We start from the raw sequence: 13,132 nt of genomic DNA, 5'->3' as shown, positions 1-13,132 counted from the left end.
GTGTTCAGGATGTGGAAGACAGCCAATGAGCAAAATCTATAGTGATGATGGTGATAAATACTGAGGAGAAAAATAAGTCAGGGAAGAAAGATAGGGAGTCTCTGTAGGTGTGTGTGGTGGTGATGGGGAAGCTGTAGAAGAGTGAAGAATAGACAGGGGAAACCTTACTGATGTGAGAGAGTGAACTTGGGTTTCTCAGTACGAGGAACAGCTTAGGCAGAGGGAGCTCAAGGATACTGAAGAGGAGTGTGTGTAGTATATTGGAGGAATATAGACGAGACCAGGGTTACTGGAGCGCACTGATTGAAGGAAAGAGAATTAGCAGATGCCACCTGGTCCTTCCAGATCATGTAGGACCTTACAGGCCATCAAAAGGACTTTGACTTTTACTCTGAGATAGGAAACCACTGATTCTGAGCAGGGAGCAGTGAATATAATCTGCCTTGCATTTTGAAAGATTCTCTGAGGCTGCCATGCTGAGAATAGGCCGTTAAGAATAGGACAGGAACCAGGAGACCAGGTATTAGGCTCTTGTGGTAATCCAGGTGAAAGGTCATGAGGTTGGTCCAGGTGCTCTAGCAGCGAAGAAGGTAAAACATGATTGGAATATGGATCAGATTTGGGGTCTGAGAAAAGTGTCAAGTCTGACTCCAAGGGTTTTGACTTGAGCCACGGGAGGTATTTACTGACTTGTGGAATACTGCCATATGCCTCTCATTTTATATGATATTCATGGCATCACTATGAAGGAGGGTTAGCATGTATTAGAATGAGTAAGAATTGTAAGGGTTTTAATTGTAGAAGCACTTCTTCTTACTTAGACTATATTACATGACACCTGATGTTGCCCAGAACACAAATTTAGCTTCCTTCCAAGTCATCAATCTGTTGCAGTAGGTGGCTGCCTTCTTGCCTTTCAGGCTAGCAACTGGTTTGAAGTAATATCTTGGGTACCCCTCCTTTCCCCCATGGTACCAGAGTGTGTGAGTAGGCAGGCTAACAGTGCGCTAATAATCACTCCATCGTTATCTTCTTGTTTCTTAGTAACAGAAATTAGATTTAAGATCATTGACATGGCTCTGATTGCTATACACACAGCTGGGGCCTTTATCATTTTAAGTATAGATATGGGCGAATGAGAGAATGAGAGTGCTGTACAGCAGTGTTTCTTAAACAGCAGATCATTGTCCATTTGTGGGTCTTACGTGACTCATAACTCGAGATTTTTTGTTTTGTTTTGTTTTGTTTTTAATGAAATAGGAGTATATCTATATATGGTAAAGGAGAAGTTTTCATAAGACTTTTTTTTTTTCAGTATATAAACAACTGGGTCCACTATAAATTACATTTGTTACTGTGGGTCATCAAACCAGTCTGAGAAACACTGCTCTACAATGGTTGGTTGCATTCCAGGAAAGAGCAGGCCTTTGAATAGGAATTCTTCTTTGGGTCCTCAGAATATAGGCTACGTGTAACCTTACCTGTAGCTATGTACATAGTCAGCATCTTTAACAAAAGCTCCTATTCGTTTTAAACAGCAACAATAAAAAACCTGCTTTCCTGTCTAGACAGCCAAATGTATTGAGTACTCTACTTCAAAGGATGGGAGAAAGGGGGTGGCAGATGAGGTCTTACCAGTAGTGGTGACTTGAACGTGCCACTTACCCTCTTTAAGATGGGAATAATTTCACAGTATTGTTGTAATTGTTCTTAACAGACGGTGTTTTTGTGAGCACATGCTTTTTTTTGTCAGCAAACTCCTTCACGTTTCAGCTGCTTTTTATTTTTGGTTGTACTGATCAGGAAGGGCCCTGATTTTTCTTGTTCTTGTTTTCTGAAAGGTGAGTGGGCAGGCTTTTGTGAGAAGGAGTTTCAAGGATAAAGAAATATAGTATGCTTTCCTAGTGCCAGGTGTCAACTTTAGCCAGTTTATGTGGCTCAGCGTCCTGTGTTAGAAGGCTTGCACCCTAAAGCAGGTTAGTGTGTAGTTGTAAAGGAGAGTGTGTGGAGTTCTGTTTCTTTTTCAGGTAGTAGGCAGACTGCTTGGTGTGTCTTTTTCTTTTTTGATGCAGTAAATTACTTAAAATTTTACTACACAAAAATATTAAACTAAAAAAAAAAAAAAACAAAAAGCATACCAGAAAGGGCAAAGGTGGGTTACAGTTGACATTTGCAACTGTTCATCTTCAACAATTCCTTTGGAAAAAAGCGATGATAATATCAGCTTTTCCCTTCTTGGTATATTCTGACAAAATGAGATAAGAGATTTTCAGCTGCTTTGGAAAGGTTTAATTTGATACTGATTTCTAAGGCTTGGTAATAACAGTAATAGTATCTGCAGGCTCCTGAAGCAGTGTTTATTGTTTGAGGTTCTTTTCTCAGGGCCCCCAGCATTCATTGCTGATCTGTCCTCTTTTCTGAGGAGGGGTAACTGAATTATTTCATTGTAGTTTTTGAAGCTACCATCCTTATCTTTCCTACCTTCTCTGGTGATGTTTTGTTCTGTGTGATGTTGAGTTCTTCTTTGGAGGTGTAATGCATATTATGGGTCCTCCATATTCTTGAGATTACCAGGAAAGATGGAAGAAAGGGAGCTAACAGCCAAGACACCACATTAGAAGAGAAAGCCTAACAGATTTTGAGGAAAAAGGAGATGGGGGGCGGGGGGCTCTCATGTTAATCTTGTCTCTTTCCCTCTTGAGAACTTTGGCCAACTGGTAACTGGCTGGCCTGGTTGTATATCTGCCAGTTTAGGGCTGTGAGAATTTACTGGTTTAGAGATCTTGGCTTACTGTTAACCCCTCCCCCCCCCCCATACTGTTCCAGGGAGTAAGGCATGTCGAGGCTTCGGCTATGTCACTTTTTCTATGCTGGAGGATGTTCAGAGGGCCCTCAAGGAGATTACCACCTTTGAAGGCCGCAAGATCAACGTGACCGTTGCCAAGAAAAAACTGAGAAATAAGTCCAAGGAAAAGGGGAAAACTGGTGAGTTTCTAGTAACTGAAAGGAGTTTTCCCCCAGGATTGAGGGGGCAGTGGATTGGCTGGGGGTGGCATCTAGACTTAAAAGCTTCCTGAATTTTCTCTTGATGTCCAGAATCATCCAGTGTGTTTTGTTACTCATTTTAGTCTTTTGTTTACTTATGAGTTTGGAAAACCTGGTGTTGCTGGGCATTGCCATACATAACCCTGTGATAAATGCCTTCTGTTGCTAGTACTTCTTTCCTGTGATATTCTGGGCTGAGAGGATTACAGACTTACTTCATTGCCTGTTATTTTTCAGAAAATTCAGAGTCCCCAAAGAAGGAGCTGAAGCCTAAAAAAGCCAAAGTGGCAGATAAGAAAGCCAGATTAATTATTCGAAACCTGAGCTTTAAGGTAAGAGAGAGAAAACTAACAGTGAGTGTTCTGAAGGCTCTTGGAGCCAAGGCCTGCTTGCTGGCTTGCTGGTTGAACTCCCCACCAGGGTGGTATAATTGGGCTTCATTCCTCCTGGGAATGAACTTTAGCAGTGTTGAATTCAGAAAATGGGCCTGTATAAACAAGAATTTATTGAGGACAAAAAGCATGAAGATGTCTTCCTTTTGCAGAAACTACTGCTGAGATTGGGAGAGGAGGACAAGCTCTCTCATGTCTGTCCTTTTTACCTTTTAGGTACAAAGCAAGATGTCCTCTACTTGGGAATGTTTGATGTCCTAGTCTCAAAATTTTAAAAGGAGTAAAAATACTCAGCTTGACACACATTAACTAATTCACTTCCAGTGAACTAATTTAATAGTTGATGTTTTATATTTATTTGCTGTGATAACATCTCTTTCTTTCTCACTTTCCACTTCAGTGCTCAGAGGATGACTTGAAGATAGTATTTTCTCAGTTTGGAACTATCCTGGAAGTAAATATCCCTAGGAAACCAGGTACCTGCCAAGCTTTATTTTATGTGGATTAGATGATTTTACATAATGGTGTTTTTCCATGTCACCTTTCAACTAAGGACTATTTGAAATAGAAATAGAAGTTTTGGGTCATACTCTCCAAGCCCCAGATGATATGATATATATATAAGTATAGTGCTTGACACAGAACAATGTTTATTCCTCAGATGGTTTTTTTAGTTTGATCAGAACTCCTTTTAGAAGAGGAGTTAAATGCATTGCTCTCCTGAGCCTGTGTCAGGCTAACGTCAGCAGAATAAAGCCTCTTGCTTTGGGCAGGGGGCTGACTGGCTGGCAAGATTTGAGCCTTCTCTCCAGTCCAGGTTGCTGTATAGGCCTTTTTAGTGTCTGTTGGTTCCTCCTGCTACCTCTAATTTCTTTGTTATGTTTGCACACAGATGGAAAGATGCGTGGTTTTGCTTTTGTTCAGTTCAAAAACCTCCTAGAAGCAGGAAAGGCTCTCAAAGGCATGAACATGAAAGAGATAAAAGGTAAGATTTCTGTGTCCATACTGTTGACTCAGATATTTCTGGTGTTCATGCAGATTAACACAGTAATCCGCTTTCTACATTTCTGAAAGGTGTTTGCCTTGTTGAGAGTTTCACTGCTAATATAGAAGCTGCTTTGGTGAACTGTTCTTAGGACTTGATCTTAGGGTTAACCTCGACAGGACCCTTCCCAGCCTTCTCTTTTTCTTTTTTCGGTGATGAGTGTCCTTTAAATCTCTTAATGAAAAACCATTGCTGAAATAATTATTAATATACAGGCAGATTGCTGTCTAGGGGATGTGGGATTAGCACATTCTTCCTTCTTGATTATGATCCCTATTCAGCATATGTGGGCTGACTCATTGGAAAAGACTCTGATGCTGGGAGGGGTTGGGGGCAGGAGGAGAAGGAGACGACAGAGGATGAGATGGCTGAATGGCATCACTGACTTGATTGACATGAGTTTGAGTGAACTCTGGGAGTTGGTGATGGACAGGGAGGCCTGGCGTGCTGCGATTCATGGAGTCACAAAGAGTCGGACATGACTGAGCGACTGAACTGAACTGAAACTGACCTTGAGGTTACTCTGGGTATTAATTTACCAGGTACTATGCCTAAAGAAGGGATTGGAGACTTCCTAACTTCTGAGTAATGTGCAAATTATTCCAGAATGTCTGTTTTCCCTCTTGCTAATATAACTGGAAACTTGATCTAACTAGAAGCACTGTACTAACGCTTTATTTTTTTTAGTCTATATTTTATTCCAGGTGTAGTGACTATGTAGAAAGGCAAAACTTCTGTTCATTGATAAAAAAAGGTTAAGGGTTAAAAAATAGACACCTACCAGGAGTTTTGTTTTAGGACCAACAGCCTCTGAATCTGCAGTTTATCTGCCTCCTTTGGTTCCATTACTGTCTTTGATGACTAGGAAGTTGTTTATAGGAAATAGGAATGTTAAAGAGAAGAACGCCTTTCTGATGCTACTTTTGTGTCTGACAGGGCGGACAGTGGCTGTGGATTGGGCTGTGGCAAAGGATAAATATAAAAACACACAGTCTACTTCTGTCCCAGGTAAGGTGCAGTGGTGTTGAGTAGGAGGGGCTATGTGTCCTAACTGTGTGTCAGTCCGCATTGTATCATCTGGTGATCTGGTCCCAAAACAGGACCTTTTGAGTCTAAGCTCACTCCTCGATGTGGATGTGAGTAGTGGAGCCCAAGGTCATTATCCCTACTATTTGCTGTCCTTTCCCAGCTTTCATAATACGGAGTAATGGAACATTATAAATAGGGAAGCTTAAGACCTGAGTTTTATTTAGAAAACAATTGGCTTTTAAGCCATCAGGAGCTCAGAGAACAGAACTCACAGAGGTTAAAGCTCATGGCTGGGCTCCAGAGTGTTCCCTGTGCTGGCCGTGGCACACAGTGGTGGACTGTTTGCAGAGGCTCAGTTGCTGAGCCAGGTTAACCTTAAGGCTTCTGATGAATGGAACAGCCTGAAGGAAACCTCAGGGATGAGGGGTTTTTGTTGTTTGTTTTTTGCCTTTTTTTTTTTTCTCATACTTTCTCCTGTTGGGTAGATATATGAGGGTCTGTAAGACTATAAGAACCAGTAACTTGGGGGATTAGGTACTCTTGTTTAAATGACCTTGTTTTGGATACTTGATGAATTCCTAACGTTCTTTATCGACTATGAAGGTGAGGAGAAGAGGCCTGAACCTGAACATCAGGAATTGGGTCAAGAGAATGGCAGGGAAGAAGAGGATATGGAGGAGGAGGAGAATGAGAGTGGTTCTGATGATGACGAGGACGATGAGGAGGAGGATAAAGCATCTAAGCTGCCCAAGTCTGTACAGATTCACAAGAGGTAAGTGGCTCAGTGTGTTCTGAGACAACAGAGGAAGATTTAGGACTGTCCCTAAGAGGAAGATGGTCTCTTTCCCTGGCCCGAACACTGGAGAATTGGCCTGAGTGGTGAAGTTGGATAGGGCCCCCTCTCAGCCCAGAACCTCAGTTCTGATCTGTGCCATTGCAGGGCAGTGAAGAAGCCAGCACCTGCAGAAAGCAGTGACGAGGAGCATTCTGATGACGGCAGCGACCTGGAGGAAAGAGATAGTATTGATGGTGGAGAGGACCTGGCTCAGAGTGATACCAGCAGTGAAGAGCAAGAGGAGGAAGGTTTGCCTGGACTTTTTGTAGACACCTTTAAATTTGAAATAGTTTACTGAGAAATGGGCATCAGTTCTACTCAGGCCTCTGTCAAACTTGGGTTTAAATGCTGAAAGTGAAACCTTTATATTCCTTTCTTCTAAAGATATTTTTGTTTTTAAATGAGTTTGGAGTGGTTTTGAGGATTAAAATTCTTAGGGAATTTAAAACCTAGCTTACTGCTGAGGTCCTGCCTCTCTCTGTCTCTGAATTATCCATGTTGAATGAATAACTGGATAAACAGGATATTGCATCCTGCCACCAAAGTAGGTCCTCTTTTATTAATCCAATTATTTTATTTTTGTACTAAAATTACATTCTATTAAATGTGACAAACTCATTTTCCCATCCCTGCTGTATTTTTCCATTCTTGCTGTTGTCTGTAAACAACAAATTATATGAAGTAGATTTGAAAACCCCAAAAGGGTGTTTTTCCCCCTCAGTGATTAAGAGGTATTATTTGAAGTATCTACAGTGTTAGCAGTGGAGAAGGAAATGGCAACCCATTCCAGTATTCTTGCCTGGGAAATCCCAGGGACAGAGGAGCCTGGTGGGCTGCAGCTCGTAGGGTGGCAAAAGAGTCAGACACAACATAGTTACCAAAACAACAACAGTGTTAGCAAACCCCAGAAACTCAGCTTAGTATATGCTACTCAAAATCAGAGGTACTTGAGTCACTGACACCTTCCAGGATGGAGACTAACAACAGCAATAAAGTAATCCATTATTATAGCAGCAAACTACTGAATTCAGAATTTTTTATCTGGAAAAGCTCAGGTCTTTTTAGCAGTCATCTCTGCCTTTTATTGCATGGGCTTGGGAGTCACATCACGTGGGTTCAAGCCCTGACTCTCTTATTTCCAGCTGTATGGGTCTGTTAAGCCCTTGCCTCTGGTGTCCTCATTACTTCATCTGTGATTGGATATCAGAGGTCCTCATCTCCTGACATTTAGAAGAGTACCTTCCCTACAGTAGACTCTCAGTGATACTAGTTGCCTTTGTTGCTACTGTCTTCTTTTTATGGCCTCCTCCAACAGTCTTCTAAAAAATGTGTGAGTCTCATCAAGTTAGATGTGAGATGGCTGCTGATAGAATCTTCTGGCTTTAGCGGTAACTAGGATGGATGTAGAGGCAGTTTTTGAGTTCTGCTAACTAGAATGTAACCTTGGCATTCCACTGCTCCATTCAGTTCAGCAAAACAAGTCCCCTCTCCTCTTCATTCACTTAAAAGAAACACTTATTGAACACCTACTAATGTTAAACTTCAAACTGAAAAAAAAAAAAAAAAATCCTTGTTCTCCTGAAAGTTTGATCTGGCTCCATGACTTTCAGTCCCAAAGAATTGGCAAGAAAACAAGCAAAGACCAACAAACACTTCTGCATTTGCAGAGGTTTTTTTTTTTTTTTAATGTAGATAAACAAATTTGAAACTGATGAATGAATGTTATTCTGTGCATACCCTTCCAAATTGTGTGCAAATAAATGCCCACGTGTTTGCTCTTTGAACTGTTGCAATAGATGCTGCATGTGACAGTGATTTTTGAACCTGTCAGGATAGAAAAATGTACCTTTTCTTTTTTAACTGTTGTTCAGTTGCTCAGTTGTGTTTGCCTCTTTGTGACCCCATGGACTGCAGCACGCCAGGCTTCCCTGTCCTTCACCATCTCCCGGAGTTTACTCAAACTCATGTTCATTGGCGATGCCATCCAACTGTCTCATCCTCTGTTGTCCCCTTCTCCCACCTTCGATTTTTCCCAGCATCAGGCTCTTTTCCAGAGTCAGTTCTTTGCATCAGGTGGCCAAAGTATTGGAGCTTCAGCATCAGTCCTTCCAATGAATATTCAGGACTGATTTCCTTTAGGATTGACTGGTTTGATCTCCTTGCAGTCCAAGAAACTCTCAAGAGTCTTCTCTAACACCACAGTTCAAAAGCATCAATTTTTGGGTGCTCAGCTTTCTTTATGGTCCAGCTGATTTCTCTGTAGCTCAGATGGTAAAGAATTTGCCTGCAATGCAGGAGACTTGGGTTCGATCCCTGGGTCGAACCCTCTGGAAAAGGGAATGGCAACCCACTCCAGTATTCTTGCCTGGAGAATCTCATGGACAGAGGAGCCTGGCGAGCTAGTCTTGGGGTCGCAAAGAGTCAGACACGACTGAATGACTGACACTACTGGGAAAACCATAGCTTTGACTATACAGACCTTTGTCAGGAAAGTGATGTCTCTGCTTTTTAATACGCTGTCCAGGTTTGTCATAGCTTTTTTCCCAGGGAACAAGCATCTTGATGGCTACATTCACCATCTGCAGTGATTTTGGAACCCAAGAAAATAAAATATGTCACTGATTCGACTTTTTCCCCATCTATTTGGCATGAAGTGATGGGACCAGATGCCATGAAATTAGTTTTTTGAATGTTGAGTTTTAGGCCTGCTTTTTCACTCTCCTCTCTCACCCTCTTCAAGGGCTCTTTAGTTCCTCTTCTGTTTCTGCCATTAGAGTGGTATCATGTGCATATCTGAGGTTGTTGATATTTTTTCTGATATACACACCTAGATTTATTCAGACAGCAGATACTCAGAATGCCTGCAGTGCTGGATACTGGGTGAACAGGAGTGAATTAAGAAAATAAAACCCCATGTTTCCTAGAGATCACAGGTGCAGCTTGTTTAGCAAAGAGTTACAAATCTTGTCTCTGCTCCTATCTTGAGGTATGACGTTGGGGCAGGTTACTTAACCTCTTTATACCTCAGTTTCTTCATCTATAAAATGGCTCTAGTAACCACATAGGATTGTGAAGATTAAATTATCTGTACTGCTAATGACTACCAATATTATCATTGTTACTGTTCTCTGTCAGTAGTAGAATATAAACAACAATTTTGAATTGAAATGGGGATAAGGGACCTCCTGGGGCATTTTGTAAAACTGTAACGAAAACATATTACTACTCTCATCAAGAATGTTGGGTTTAAACTCCACTTATTTATTGAGTGTGGCAGGTCATTACAGAATCAAGAGTGGTCAGTAAGTGGTCCTTTGGTTTCCTTGGAGGTTTTTATTCGCTAATCAGGTCTCCCTTCTCCCTTTTTTGTAAGTCTGGCATGTTGATTTGACCATATGAGAAATCTGAGGAAATAAACTTTTTCTATGAGGAGAGAATGGTAGACACCTTAGAAGCAAAGACGCTTTTACACTGAGAGGACTGAGAGACCTTTCATTCTGCAGCCAGATTCAGCTGTCTCTTCTTCACTTGGAAAAATGACTGATAGACACTAATGAGAGAAAATCAATTTAAAATATATGTGTGGTGCAAAAGGGTGTAACACAGAAAAGTAAAAGTTCCTCACCAGTCCACCCAGCAGTCCCCCAAAGTTCAGTTCTGTTCAGTCGCTCCCCCAAAGTAGCCTCTGTTATTTCTTTTGTATCCTTCCAGAAATTTTCTTCATATATATAAGCATATATGTCAATTCCTAAAATCAATGAATCTCCCTTAAACCCAAATCCACAGCCACTTAAGGCCCTTTCCCAGAGACAACCTGATGGGCTACAATCCATGGAGTCGGAAGAGTTGGACACACTTAGCAAGTAAACCACCAGACAAACAGAGTTTCTTGTGTATCTGAGGGTAGTTAATATAATACTTTTGTAAGCTAAAACATGAATGTATATGCACTGGTGTAAAGTGTAATGTGTATTTGTCTATGTGAATGTATTTTTTTTTCTCTTCGGATGTTCTACATTTTACATTTCTAGGAAGTTTACCATCAGACAGTGTAGGGGAATCTCTTTCTCTCTAATTTTCCCCCACACCCTTACCACAATGAATTTCGTCTGTCTTTTTTGATTTTTGCCAATCTTCGGTGAAAAATAATATCTCATTTCTGGTGCTGTGTCTTTCTTTAATTCTGAGCGAATTTGAGCATTTTCATATATTTGGTTGCATATCCTTTGTTCATTTTTAATTGGATTTCTTCGTAATTTCTGTAAGATCTTTATATATTTACAACTCAGCTCTTTGTTGTAAGGCTTGCGCTAGTCCTAAATTCAGTTTGTTGCTTTTCTTTTTACTTTGAATATGGAAGTGTTGAAGAAGAAGAGGAAGAAGAGGAAATTACCCTCTGATGTGAATGAAGGGAAGACTGTCTTTATCAGGTATGACTTTCTATCTGGAGAACTGCTGTTTCTGTTGCCTTCATACGTTTTTCTTCTCTTCTTCCTCTCTCCCTTCCTTTCTTCTTCTTCTCTTTTTTTCACTAATTCTGTTAGCTAGGCCAAAAAGTTAGATGCATGTAAGACCACCAGCACATCTGCCTAGGAACGTAGCACACACGGAGAAACGTGTAGGAGAATCAACTACACACAGGAGGTAAACAGCAGGGGTCTTTGTATCTTGTCCCCATTTAGATGTCATTCTTTGTAATTGGGGTGGCGTCATTGGAACAAATGAATTCTTCAACTATTATTAATAGAAGCGTCTTGCTTCTGGCCTTTGTTTTAGGGTGAGTGCTGGGGAGGGATTGTACCTCTTGTCCCTAATTCTCTCCTCACGCTTGACTGATCTAAAGTCATGTCCATAAAGTGAAGCATCCCGTCTGTTTCCTGGAAAACCGAGAGAAGGGGATACCGTGTCACGTTGCCTTTGCTGTTTCAGTCGCACTGACTGCCGTAGGTTGGCATTTTCAGGAAGTCGGGATGTCCTTGGCACACCTCAGTGGCCTTTTCGTCCTTTCTTGAGTACCATTTTTGCTAGGGCTATTTGAGTCTTATTTTAGAGATTTCTGTTTTATTCTCTTGTACAGTCTTTTAAAGATGGTCTTCATTATGCAAGTAATTTATGTTTATTGTGGGAAATTTAGGAAATGAATAGGCAAAAAGACATACACACAAAATTAACTTTCATCACTACTCAAGGAATACCCACGCGTGTGTTCGTATCGTAAATACTTAACAGGGATGATTTCAGCTTATACGTGCTGTGCTGTAGCCCATTTTCTTCCTTTATAGCATGTCTCCATTTTTCTTTTTCTTTTGTGTTATTTGGAATTTCCATATAAACAATTTCATGTTTGTAAAGGATTCTGTGTAATAGGAATGAGGAATGTCACACTTAGAAGCCTGTGACCTCAGTACCAAGGATTCCCTTCCTTACACATCTTTTAATTTAAAGAGAACTTAGGAAAGTAAAGGGATGGAAGAGAGAAGGCTATGAACATGATGAGGCAAATTAGAAGCAATAATGTAGCTAGGATGTGTCTTATTGCAGAAAATCTTTTTTATCTTGGTTGCTCAATAAGATAAAACTGTTTATGGAGCTGTTAATTGAGCAAAAGAGAAGTAAAATTGTAGACATTTATTTGGAACTCTTTTTCTTGCCCCTGGAAGGCTGTGTATAAATGGGTTAAAAACCTTTACACTGTGTTGAAATTTAGTAGAACAAAACCTCCTTTTAACATTTTTTAATCCCATCAAGGGAAATAGTAGTTTTCTTTCTCTCTCCCTCTTTTTTTTTTTTTTTTGTACTTAGCTAATAAACTTTACTATGTTTGGTTTTGAGTTACTATTTTGAAGGATTTTCTGACTTTTGTAAAGTTTTAACTGAAACCTAGATTTCATAGGAGTACAGAAAAGACATTGAGAGATGTTTGATTTCTCATTTGCTGTCAGTCTTTTGGTTCTAAGGGAGACTAATTTTGGCCAATTTAAGTGAAAAACCTGGTTTGTCTGATGAACGTTAGGGTAGCTCACAGAATCAAAGTTGTCAAAGAGCAAACCTCAGAAAGGGACCTTTGCTGGGTCCTTTGCTGTGGAAGACTGTGTGATCCTTTCTCTGAAGACACTCATTCTTGTTTTATCCCTTGTTAAGGTATAACATGTATTCTGTAAAGTATGTGTACAATCCAGTGACATTTTTCATATATATAGCCACAGATATACATATACCTTTATATGTGGAGATACATATATATGTTACAGAACATTTTCAGCTCCCCACACTGCTGTTTTGAGATAAATCTGTATCTGCAACTTCTGGTCTTTGTACATGTGTGTTCAAGTTTTATATTCCTGGGAGAGAGAATCTGATTAACAGAGGAAGTTCAGTAGGTTATGGCCAATGGCCAGAGTCTTACATCGGTAGCCTGGCTAGTGGGGGTATCCTTGGGGAGGGTGGTTCCAAGGAACCACTCCAGATGATGTCTGACTCATTCACCTTGTACTGGAGCGCAGGGTCTCACTTTTGTAATTGAGCTCTCTTGTGGCCTGATTGTCCTCCATAGAAACCTGTCCTTCGACTCAGAGGAAGAAGACCTTGGAGAGCTCCTGCAGCAATTTGGAGATCTTAAATATGTCCGCATCGTCTTGCATCCAGACACAGAGCATTCTAAAGGTATTTGCTGTCATCTGGTTAGGGCCAAAAGGATTGAGACCACTGCCATGGGCACTGACTAGGTTACATGAGGGCATAATGTGTGCCCTCCGAGGGGTCCACCATCATCCAAGTTTCTGTGAT

General features: G+C 40.8%; 1 protein-coding gene across 2 annotated transcripts in view; it reads left to right on the top strand.

Annotated features, from left to right (window-relative positions):
* The window catches only part of RBM28 (RNA binding motif protein 28), a 33,428-nt gene that overhangs the window by 1,049 nt on the left and 19,247 nt on the right, over positions 1–13,132 (top strand). For both annotated transcript variants that reach the window (XM_040259581.1, XM_040259580.1), the window contains exons 2-10: positions 2,827–2,985; positions 3,283–3,377; positions 3,838–3,913; positions 4,330–4,422; positions 5,419–5,490; positions 6,115–6,283; positions 6,452–6,594; positions 10,704–10,776; positions 12,900–13,009. In XM_040259581.1, coding sequence (XP_040115515.1) covers positions 2,827–2,985; positions 3,283–3,377; positions 3,838–3,913; positions 4,330–4,422; positions 5,419–5,490; positions 6,115–6,283; positions 6,452–6,594; positions 10,704–10,776; positions 12,900–13,009 — 990 coding nt within the window. The remainder of the gene's footprint in view (positions 1–2,826; positions 2,986–3,282; positions 3,378–3,837; positions 3,914–4,329; positions 4,423–5,418; positions 5,491–6,114; positions 6,284–6,451; positions 6,595–10,703; positions 10,777–12,899; positions 13,010–13,132) is intronic.

Source organism: Oryx dammah, unplaced genomic scaffold, assembly GCF_014754425.2.
Source record: "Oryx dammah isolate SB20612 unplaced genomic scaffold, SCBI_Odam_1.1 HiC_scaffold_18, whole genome shotgun sequence".
Lineage (NCBI taxonomy): Eukaryota > Metazoa > Chordata > Mammalia > Artiodactyla > Bovidae > Oryx > Oryx dammah.
The sequence above is the reverse complement of the archived record's forward strand: the minus strand, read 5'-3'. Positions and strand labels throughout refer to the sequence as shown.